The 12,437-nt window shown below is 43.9% G+C and overlaps 1 protein-coding gene across 1 annotated transcript in view; it reads right to left on the bottom strand.

The window, feature by feature from the left end:
- Positions 1-6,521: 6,521 nt before the first annotated feature.
- Positions 6,522-12,437, bottom strand: part of LOC109919759 (zinc finger protein 271-like) — a 72,396-nt gene continuing 66,480 nt past the window's right edge. The window contains exon 2 of the mRNA XM_020519791.2: positions 6,522-7,336. Coding sequence (XP_020375380.1) covers positions 6,650-7,336 — 687 coding nt within the window. The 3' untranslated portion in view covers positions 6,522-6,649. The remainder of the gene's footprint in view (positions 7,337-12,437) is intronic.

The following is a 12,437-nucleotide window of genomic DNA, read 5'->3' as shown; positions in this document are numbered from 1 at the left end:
TGTAACTAGTGCTGTTACATCAAAGGATATCATTATCTCATCCTCTTCTAACCTGTTGTCCTTGATGATGTTGAGGAATTCTTGGGAGGAGTGAAGAGAGTGGGTAGTGTTGTCTGCTAAGTATTTCAGTTTCCGCTGTAGTTCTTTGGCTAGTCTATATGTTGACATACATGGTAATGAGACAATAGGTCTGAGGGGAGCCCTGGTTTGTGTACCAGAGGGAGTCCGTAGAAGCGGGCATCTCTCTTGCTTCATTTTTTGGTAGTCTCTGTCTTACTGGTATCTCCTGAGTTGTGTAATTTCTTCAGGGTTGTTGTAATCCTGTTCCCTGATTATGATATTGGGTCTGTCACCATCTGCTGGTAGGTGTCGGTATCTTTTAGTTGCGTTAGCACTCTCAATGTATTGGGCTCTATTGAGGATTAATGTCATGCATCCTCTGTCCGTTGGTAAGAGTGCAATGTTTTTGTCTTTCTTGAGTCTTTCCAGGGCTTTCTTCTCTTCGGTATTAAGTGTGTTCCACTTACCTTTTCTGCTAAGTGTTGGGACTATCGTAATTTTGTATATTCCTCAACATCATCAAGGACACCAGAATAGAAAAGGATGAGATAATGATATCCTTTGATGTAATCCTATGGATGTAACAGCACTACTTATATCCACAAACATCGACCTAGCCAAAAAGACAACTGCCATACTGCTGGATGAATCAGGAAGGCAGACACCCCAAGACACCAACATCATCAACAAGAACAGCACCCTGAAATTGCTGGATCTGTGCCTCACATCCCACTTCAGCTTCAAAGACCGTGAATTCAAACAAATCAACGGAACACCAATGGGATCCCCAATATCAGGACTTCCTATAAAAGATGCCTATTACACGAACGACACCAGTAAGATACTACACGCCCCAACACACTCATCATGCTACCTTACATCAGGAACACATCTGAACTGACCACAAGACTCCTACGACCACTGGGCATCAGAGTAGCACACAAACCCACATCAACCCTTCGCCAACTGCTCACCCGAACCAAAGACCCACTACCCACTATGGACAGGACCAATGTCATATACAAGATTCCCTGCAGGGGACTGTGACAAACACTACATTGGACAAACAGGAAGGAAATTAACCACAAGGGTACATGAACATCAACTGGCAACAAAAAGACACGACTAATATTCACTCATCTCTATCCACATGGATAAGGAGAACCATCAATTCGATTGGGACAACACCTGGATTTGGGGATAAGCAAAGCAGAGACAAGCACGGAAATTCCTAGAAGTCTGGTACTCCACTAAGAAAGCCATCAATAAATACATAGAGCTCGACCCCCCCCCGACATTGCGAAGGAAAACCGGAAGTGAGGTAATCCAGCCCAACGGACACCAGAGTTCAATTAACAGGTGGGAAAACACAACAACGCTTCATCGGAAGCTGCACTGATGATGTTACCCAGCAGGGTAATGAAACGTCTGCGAAACAAAGAACCAGCTCGGCAAGCCAACCACCACAACATCCACAACCCGAGCTACAAATCTACTCTAAAACTATAACTAATAGTTTTGCAATGAGCTGAGTAAAAGTGTGTGTACTCTCCAGAAGTCCGACATATAGAATCCAGGATTGTGGTGCACTCCTTCCTGCCATGCTCTGGAGACCAAACCAACCAGAGATTCAGCTCTGAGCCTGCAGTTTGAACCCCTCACCTTACTGCTGAAATAACCAAGAAAGTCAAAAGGACACATTGACCATAAAACCTCATGAACAGACTGTTGATTTTTGATGAGCCACTAACATGGTGATGTAATTTATCTGGTTGGACAACAACAGATGTTGGACACAGAGTATGTCTCTATAAAAGTTGTGACCACAACTTCCACATCACAGTGACCATTAGAGCGGGTTTCACACAAAATAATTCAAAATTTCAAAAATCTTCCTCATAAACATGTTCCTCTAATTAATGTTAAGATGTTTTATTTTGAGATGGTAATATCTCTAATAGAAGAATAAATATCAACATTTGTCAGATCTGCCCCAAAATCTTGTGAAAACCCATTTCCAGAAATCACAGAAGCCCTGCATTGTGGAAGCAGGCCATTCGGCCCATCAAGTCCTTACCGACCCTCCAAAGAGTATCCCACCCAGACCATAGTGTTCAGGGATGTGTAGATTAGGTGGGTTACAGGGGGATGGGCCTGGGTGGGATGCTCTGAGGGTCGGCGTTGACTTGTTGGGCCGAAGGGCCTTTTTCCACACTGTAGGGATTCTATGAAAAATGAAAAAGAAATCCCTGCAACCCTGCATTTCCCATGGCCAATCCAACTAAGCTGCACATCTTTGGACTAAGCGAGGAAAGTCACATAGACACTGGGAGAATCTGCAAAATATCTAACACTTTGCAGGAAAGACTCACACTTGATAAGAAAATGTTTGCGAGGTTTTCTCTGGAAGTGCCTACCTGTGTTTGATGGAGTGAGGGACAGGCCATCTCGTCAAACATAAACTGAATTTGCAGCCCCAAGCCCAGAAAGCTCCCCCTTCACTGAGGTTTAAAACTTCCACAGGGATTCAGCTCAATTCACCCAAATCCCTCACAATGCTGCTCCGAAATACATTACCCATGCTGCACGTGGGGCCTGCGCATTGTCGGGCGGCAATATGGAATCGGGAGAGCCAACCCGCAGTACCCGACGGGAATTGTAGTTCAGACCCGCAGAATGACCGTTAGGGACTCAGCGTTGGGGAGTTCAAATCTGAGGGCGCGCGAGCCCGAGCAGGCGGTCCTGATTTGGAGGTGCGCCCCAACAAATGACAGCGCGATCCGGGATCGCGGTCTCTTCCCCCATCGAGCCCACCTCCCTCGAAGACAAACCTCTGTGATTTCGTGTCATCAGATAGCTCTGCACACCAGGAGTAAGTGCTATCCAGAATAAACCCTTGGTTCGACTCCAGAGCTATGAGGAAGGTAAGATTTTCTGTCCACAAGTAAAGAAGCAAACTGCCAAAGTGATAGACGAGGTGGAGCAGGATCTTAGTGCGAACGGGTCTGTCTTGGGCTCCAGGGAAGTTTTTTTCTCTCTCCACAGATGTTGCCGAAATATTTCGAGCATTATTTAAGAAATATTAGATTTCCAGCAGAAGGATCTGCTGAAAGGGTGAGATGAACTGAGGAGGGAAAAAGCTCATGTGCAGCATGAATACTAGGAGAAGGTAGTTGGGCTAAATGGTCAGTTTCTGTAAACCTAAATTCTGGAAATTCTCAGCAGGCCAGGCAACATCTGTGAAGAGAAACAGAGCGCATGTTTCAAAGTGAGATGACGCTTCTTCAGAAATCAGACTGGAGTTGGCTTTACCTTTTGTCAGTGAACACTCCCCATTTTGAAAATTACAGACTCACACCACCTGTCCCTCATTGTTGAATTGTTTCTCAGTTTCATTTCTCAGTATTGGTCACCCTGAAGTCAATGTCAATAAGTCACAGTCATTCCCAAGCACAGACTAACTCCCCACGCATAATGACTCCCCATGTCAGTGGCACTCTTCAAGCACAGAATCAATCCCAGAGAGGACAGCATCTCCCAAAGTCCAGGTGCCTGTCACATTAGCATAGAACCACTTTCTGAGACCCAAACGCCAGCTCAATCTCTTCTTCTACTCTGTTCTCCCTGTCTCCTGCTCCACTCTCCTGTGTCTGAATCCATCACTGCACATCATCTCTGCCTTGGATGCTGTGGGTGTTCCTCTTCTGATCTGCTGTCAAAAAATCTGAGGATAAACATCCCGCAATGATGCTATCAGTTTGAAAGCCTCTGAGAATGAAGAATGCTATTCCTACACAAGAAATTTCTGCCAAATAGTGGGTGTAATGGTGGCTCAGGGGTTAGCACTGTTGCCTCATTCGTGCCAAGGACCTGGGTTCAATTCCAGCCTTAGAATGCCAGTCTCTGTGGACTTTGCTTGTTCTCCCCTTGTCTATGCAGGTTTCCTCCCACAGTCCAAAGAGTGCAGGTTAGGTGGATTAGCCATGGGAAGTGCAGGGTTGCAGGGATAGGGTAGGGGGGTGAGCCTAGGTATGATGCTCGTCAGAGAATTAATGTGGGCTGATTGGCCTGTTTCCACACCTTAGGGATTCTATGAATTATTTACCAGTGGAACTGAGACAGCAGCTGCAGTAAGTGAGATTTTATTCAGTTGAGGCAATGACAAGTTTAAATCCCCACCTGATCTGCTGCTCAAAGTCAACTCCAGTCAGTTTCCCAAGTTTCAGGAAACTCATATTGCTGCAGATATATCTAGGGCAATTTGAATTTTAAACGGTGTTCCACAAGATGTATAAAATGTTTTATGCCCAAAATTCTTTATTTACCTTTGATGAAATCGAAGTCACATGAATATGGGAAGTCACAGTGTAAAACTTAACTATCCTAACATTCCCTTTTCAGAAAAAAATTGCTCGCACTATAGTTTAAGTTACTCTATGTACATAGTCCATGAAAAAAATGATCACGTATGAACAAAACAACTCTTGGTTCTTTTGTGTCTTTCTTGGTTCCAACTTTGTCAGCCACCACGCAGCACAGCACACAATTTTTAAAGCATTCAGATCCATGTTAATCCATTACATTTCTTGAGGAATAATTGACTTCTGAGGCTGATGGTCATTGAGTTCCTGACTCGGTTAGTGAAATAAAGTGGACCTCATCAGCTGTCTGCTGCAAAGGAGCAGCTTCCCCAGTTGCGATGTTCACTTTCACCAGGCATGGTCAAGGTGACAACTTCTCAACAAAGGCCCAAGTTTCCAAGTGGATTAACTTTTGACGAGTATGTTGAATGTCTGCACTTTGACCAGTTTCCAAATTCTGAGCCCCAGCAAAGATGACCAGTTTCCAAATTCTGAGCCCTGGCAAAGATTTTGTAGATATATCAAAGTTAAATACGGCTTTTTGTTGTTTCATTTGATTTTGACATACATTCATGTTACTACTTCTGGCCTCAGTGGTAATTTAGTTTTTGGAAGGATGGTATGGGTCTGTGTGACTTTATCGCTGGATTGGACAACTTTCCCAACCTTTAGTCAGTGTGTTTCTCCCTTCAGAATTGCCTTGTACAAATCTCTAATGGATTTGTAGGCTGTTTTTGATGATGCCTTTGGCAATTTTCATCGTTGACTGGGGATAGTGTGGAAATGATGTGTGGTGCTGAATTTTCCAATCATGCAGGAAATGGCTGAATTCTTCACTCATGAATTCAGGTCATTGTCACTGTTCCCAATGTTAGGAATATCATGATGACTAAAGTGTGCTTTCAGACATTCTACAAACTCACTGGGAGTTAGTGACGTCAGCTGCTGTAACTCCCTACCGTCTGACTAGTAGTCGACTGTGAGGAGATAATCGTTCCAGTTAGAGTTAAGACTCTACTCCAAGCACCATCTATGGGCTGTCTGGGATATCTCGAGTCATGAGCAGCTCTTCATCTTGTTCAGTTTGATTTTCATTACAAACACTGCACTGGCTGATGTGGTCCCTCATCTCATTGCTCATGTTCGGCAAATAGATCACTTCTCTTACCTTCCTCAGACTGGACTGAATTCTTTGATGGTTTGTGTGGGGTGTGTTTCAGGATTTGTTTTGACACCTCTTCAGGGATAATGAGCCTGCTCTAGAACATATAAGGTGACATTTTGGGCGATTATCTCATCTCTCTCCAATACTCTTTTACAATCACAGGGGTGTCCTTGATGGTTTCAATCCATTCTTTCATCATAACTTCCTGTAATATCTTAAGAATTGCACCTCGTTGTGAAATTTGTTTAATCTGAGGAAGATGTCTGTCTGTCAGATTCAATTTCTCCACTGATTTGATGATTTCCAGAGCATGTTGTGCTGCTGCTTCTTATTGAATCTCGAAGAGTTAACAGACTGTACCACACTCAACTATGTTCAAGGACCGTGCAGCTTTTGACAGCATGCCATTTGCTTCTTTGCAAAAGCTTTGGAGCAGATAGAAAATGGTTTGGGAAAAAGATGCATTGAATTGTCTTGTCGTCAGACTCCACTATTGCTTTCAATCAAAGACTTCAGACCATCTTTCTCAATCTGTGTACAGTATTATTCAGTTTGTGTTAACTCTCTGGATACAAACACAACGGGTTACCCTCACTGCATGGGGCTTGCTCCAAGTCCTGTGTCACTGACATCACACTGCAGGGTGGCTCCATTGTTGACATCATAATCCCTTAGCACTGGTGATGTCATCACTAGGTGTTTGATGGGAGTGAAAGCTGCTTCTTGTTTTGTGTCCCAGTCCCACTGAACACCCTGCACCGTGAGACTGTGTACACTGTTACACACTGGGACAGATTGGCAAGAATCAGGCAAGGTAGCCCCCAAATGGGTTCACTCCTGGTTCGCCCCTTTGTGAGTGTAATGAAGAATCAGCAGACATGCTGACTGTGTAAAGACCTTGTCACTAATGTGAACAGTTTCTCCCCTATGTGAATGCATTGGTGTTTGTGAAGATTGATGACAAGAAAGAATTATCACACGTCAAATGTGATTGGTTTCTATTCTCTGAATGTGTTAGTGTATGAGGAGTGTAGATGACGAGGAGAATGATTTATCACACACTTCAGACGTGAATAGTTTCTTCCCTGTGAATTCTCTGATGAGCCAGGAGGTTTGATAATCTTGAGAATGATTTATCACACACCTGACATGTGAATGGTTTCTCCCCTGTATGAATCCTCTGATGGACCAGGAGGTTTGATAACATCGAGAAGGATTTGTTGCACACCTCACACGTGAATGGTTTCTCTCCTGTATGAATGCGTTTGTGTCTTCGAAGGTTTGATAGCCTTGAGAACCATTTCTCACACACATCACAGGTGAATGGTTTCTCCCCTGTATGAATCCTCTGATGGAATAGGAGGTCCGAAGTCCTCGAGAATGATTTGTGACAAACATCACACATGAATGGTCTCTCTGCTGTGTGAATACGTTGGTGAACATGAAGATGTGATGATGATGAGAATGATTTCTCACAAACATCACATGTGAACAGTTTCTCCCCTGTGTGAATGTGTTGGTGTTTGTGGAGGTTTGATGACTGCGCAAATGATTTGTTGCAAACCTTACATCTGAATGGTTTCTCCCCTGTGTGAATGCGTTGGTGTGTGTGGAGTGTTGACGACTGTGAGAATGATTTGTTGCATACCTTGCACGTGAATGGTTTCTCCCCTGTGTGAACGCGTTGGTGCTCAAGAAGGGTTGATGACTGCGAGAATGATTTCTTGCACACCTCACACAGGAATGGTTTCTCCACTGTTTGAATGCATTGGTGATTTCCCAGTCCCAATAATTGCACACAGCCCTGGTTGCACACCTCATACTTGTATGGCTTCTCTTGATTATGTATGTGTCGGTGACTCACAAGCGTTGATTTGTGTTTGAAAGCTTGGTTACACACTTCACACTTGTACTGCTTCTCTTCCATGAAGATGCTCTTGTATAAACAGTTGGACAACAGATGAACTTTGTGTGTTAGGAAAATTTACAAGCCTGTGATATGCTCCTCAAATACCACACACTTCAATAGCCTCTCCCTTATAGGAATGGTAGTTCATGAGGCTCGATAAAATAACCGAAGCTCTCAACACACTTGGAGTCACTCACACTTCTTCTCAGCCTTACCCTGACTGATCGCCCACAGCCGAACTTTTCGAAAGGTTGGTTCTGATGGAAGGCTCCACACCACTGACCAGTTTCAGATCTGATGACATGTCAAAACTGCCCTGACGCGACCGATTTCCAGATGATGGTTTCACTGCCCAACCTTCTCTGTGTTGAGCAATTCTGTGAAGGGACTGGATGTCTTCCCACAGTTGAGATGTTCTTTGGGTTATCATCAGGATCTATCTGCAACGTCTAACCATTCTGCGTTCTTTGGTGCAGTCCTTCTGTAAAACAGGAAAAGGAAACATGATTTCTTTCACTCTCTCTCCTCCTTTACTGAAGGGGCTGAGTCCACAGTTCGAAAAAATTCCACAGTGAGTGCCAGTCAGCTATCTCTTTGCTTTTCCTCACTTTTCACACACAGCAGGGTCACAGGATAGTAACCATGGAATAGACAACATGGCTAGTTTTTTTCTCCAAGCAGACCCCCATCTTCCCAGGTACCATGATGCAATGGAGAAGACAATCATACAGAGTGTAAAACAGGCTATCATTTCACTATAAGCTGGTATCACTGAATCATATCAATTTAGAAACATCCCAGACTACTCCATCGCCATCCCTAGGAAAGTCCCTCCCACTGACAGGTCGGCAAGTCCTCAATATTGACTCCATGGAGTCTCATGACTTCAGGTGAAACAAGTTCAAGGAAAACAACACTCCCCTCCCAACTGATTAATGAGTCCTTCACCATGTTGATCATCATGAGGGAAGTAGACTAAGGACAGATCTGAAAAATGGGCATCCATGAGGTGCAGTGAGCCAGAAGCAGTAGCTGAATTGTATTCCATCACAATCTCACAGCCCATCAGAGCACGCATTCCAGGATAATTATCAAACCAGTAGATAGGCAGATAAGGAACAGCCTGGGAACTTTAGAGTTCAGGTTTGAACAGAGTCATTGTATGACATAGGGCTACGTGCAAATGAACCACAGAGAGTAAGAGGTAATAAATGGCAAACCAACCAGTCAACCAACAAATCAGAGCAAAGCTCTGTTGTCCAACCATATTTTGTTGAGAATTGTGGATAATCAGCGAAGGTTGTCTCCCTGATTACATTCATTCTCAACCCTGTCAAAGCCAGTGTTTCAGTAAATAGGAGTGAATACAGGATCAAACAGAGTGTCCTCCTGAGGTGCTGGAAGAACTTACTCCAAACACACAAATCCTCCTCACTGTCAAGTAGCCTGAGGTCAGATGTGACTTACTGGTTAGAGGTTTGTAAAATTGTCATATTTTAAATTGCAGTTAAGAAAAACAACATCATGAGGGGTGCTATGAGATTATATAACTTTGTCCAGCAACAGGCCAGGCGAGTTGGTTATATGAGGACATATATGGTTATATGACTGGACAGACTTTCTGTCTCTGAGATTACGGACAGAGAGAGAGAGCGAAAGGCAGGTCTGAGAGAGACAGCAAGGACTGTAGCCAGTGTGGTCAGCAGAAAGGAGAGGGTGTCCTTTCTGTGGGCTGCAGGCAGAATCTGGATGGAACATGGTCTGCAGTTGAAGGAACACATGCTGTGACAATCTAAAGACTCCAGATGATTTGTTTTGATGAGGCTGGAGAGCAATCAATGTTGTCAGTCACTTCAGAAATTCTCTGGAAAGTGAGAGAAGTGCCTTTTGATGGTCACTCAAATTCAGTAAAACAGTGTGAAGCACACCTCCTTAAAGCTGAGGTTGGCATTAGATAAGTTCTTTAAAAACCACATGCTTCTGGAGAAAGTGGAACATAAGTCATACCTGTGGCATTGTGTTCAGTTGTGTTGAAATTTAAAGAGAGAGAGATCTCTTCTGCAATTCAGTCTGTCAGTTGCTGACTTGGTGTAGTTTAGCCTATGTTACTTTTCATTGGTTTGTTTGAATAAAAGTTTTAAAACGTGAAACCTTGTCATGCAATCCCTTTAAGCTGGTCATCAGCAATTCAAATTTCTTTTTAAAAGCGGATAGTCATATGACTGATCATATCAATACATCAAACAGTGACACAGATGATCTGAACTATCACATTAAGTCTGAGGGAGCTTTCTGTGCACACACCGACTTCCATTTTCTGACATTGTAACAGTGACCACATTTCAAAAAATACTTTGCTGGCTGCAAAGCACTTAGGACAGCTGGTGATTGAGCCAGGCTTTACATGAAAGCTTTTTTTTGTCTTTTCTGAGAACATTACAGACACAAGTAAGTGGTGGTAGGACTTGAAGAAATTCGAAAAGTCCAGGAAATATCCAGATTCCAACACAAAGACAGAACTGACCATTCACAGTCCACAGGATAACAACTATCTCCCAAACACACACAACTCAACAACAGAAAATCAGTAAGAATCCTCTGACACTCTGCACCTCCCAGATAACTACACCTCATCTTCTCATGTTCAGGAATGAGCCATCTACAAAACTCAGCCTGGAAATCAGAAGGGAAATGCTTCCAATAAACACACTCAATATCCAACACACAGCTCCAGTCAAACAGTTCCGCACAAAGCACCGAGTAAACAGCTCTCTCAGCTGGATCTTCTCACACAGCAGAAGGGACATTTCCACCCCTGATTACCCACAGGATAGTCAGACTGCCTGAAGATTGTCGTTGATATTATGGGATACAATTTGTATAAAAGCTGTTCCCTCACTCACCATCTCCTCACTTGGTTTTCAGTCACTATAGGAAGTGAATCAGCCCTGGAAGAGGAAGAGGAGAGAATGGGCAGAGTGGGTGGGCTCTCTGATTGACGACTCTCACAGTCAATCCAAATATTCCTGCAGCAACATGAGTTTCCTGAAGCTTGGGAAACTGACCGGTGAAATAGAGGTGACTTTGAGTAGCAGATCAGGTGGAGATTTAAACTTGTCATTGTCCTCATCTGAATAAAACCTCACTTATTGCAGCTGCTGTCTCAGTTCCCCTGGTAAATGGAGTGTGGGAACAGCATTCTTCATCCTCGGAGGTTTTCAAACTAACAATATCAGTGTGGGATGTGTAGCCTCGGATGTGTTTGACAGTAAATCAGAATAGGAAGACCCACAGATCGCAGGAGGGAATAGGTTCAGGGAATATCTCTGTGTTAGGCCACACCTGTACTTGGAAAATGATTGCACCAGAGACTGAATCTGTGACTTGGGGAGTGAACACTCACTCTCACCAGACCTCTCCGTTGACTGTCATCCCTTGACTGATGCCACACACCCTGTTTGACCCCTCACTGTCCCCCCACTCCCATATCCCCAACTCATTCCAATTGCATTTTCAGAATTTGGGAGGTGACAACACATTCAAGGTCATGGCTGAGGAAAGGGAGCTTGGACATAGAATTCCCACATAGAATCTCTATAATGTGGAAAGAGGACATTTGGTCTGTCCAGTCCACACTGATCCTCTGAAGAATATCACACCAAGACCCGTATTCTATCCCCTTAATCCCAATCATGGCTAATCCACCCAATCAGTACATTTCTGGATACTCTGGACAATTTGGCATGGCCAATACACCTGCACATCTTTGGACTGTGGGAGAAAACCAGAACACCCGGCAGAAACCCACACAGACACGGAGAGAACGTGTAAATGCCACACAGTTGCCCAAGCCTGGAATCGAACCTGGGTCTCTGGCACTGAGGCAGCAGTGCTAACCACTGAGCCACAGTTTGCAGGAATCATGTCTTTTTGAGGTGAGCTAGTTGGGAGGGAGCAAGTGGCAGGGGCAGCTGATGGGATTGTTTCAATCTTATTTCCCTAAGCAGTGAGAACAATGACCTGGAAACAGGGGTTTAAAGTAATTGATGGAAGGATTAGAAGGGAGTTAAGGAGTAATCTTTTCAGCAGTGTATGGGGAAGTTCTGGAATTCACTGTTTGAAGCAGAAACTCTCATCACGTTTAAAAAAAAACACTGACTTGAAAGAGTACCTTATCCACATTTAAAATGAAGATGGAATAACTTCTCCACATCAGCACTGTCCAGCAAACACTCAGAAAGCAGGTACAACAGAGTTTAGATACAGAGTTAAGCTCCATCTCAACTATCCTTGAAGAATCGGACGAAACTGCGTTAAACACATCCGAATCAGAATCAAGACTCTCCTGCCTCAGCCTCTCACATTCTCCTGTATCACTGACCTTAATGTCATGGAATGGTGGATTTGGGAGCAGGACCAGGGTAAATAGGGAGTTCTCCAGGCACAGCGCATTTGGTGGTAGGAGGGTACACTGTAGCTCAGACTCATTGAAGAGTACCAGGGATGTTCAGATGGGAGATGAGTCTTCTGTAGAGTGACTGTGCTTGAGCCAGTGGGTTTTAGGATGTTTTGGGTCTTTATTGATATGGGGGTCCCCTATCAATACTTAGTCTATAGGTTATTTATCACTCCTGGGAGTCAACCGACTTTTCTCCATCAGCAGGAAATTTACCACCTTTGACAGCTTCAGGAACCTAAACACAAAGACAACACTAACACCTGCAGCTCTAACCAGTTACCACTTTAAATCAAATCAAACTTTTAGGCTGCCAGTTTACAATGGGAAACATACCTGGTACACAGCCTTGAGACTTAGCCCCTTAGAGACTGGATTAATACACAGAAATGGTGTCCTTCATTATCAAGTCGTGACTTAGTTAGCATTCTCATCTCTGAGTCACTCCAGAGACCTGATCGTTGAGGCTGACACGTCACTGTCTGT

The sequence above is a fragment of the Rhincodon typus genome, chromosome 35 (genome assembly GCF_021869965.1).
Source record: "Rhincodon typus isolate 14 chromosome 35, sRhiTyp1.1, whole genome shotgun sequence".
Classification (NCBI taxonomy): domain Eukaryota; kingdom Metazoa; phylum Chordata; class Chondrichthyes; order Orectolobiformes; family Rhincodontidae; genus Rhincodon; species Rhincodon typus.
The sequence above is the reverse complement of the archived record's forward strand: the minus strand, read 5'-3'. Positions and strand labels throughout refer to the sequence as shown.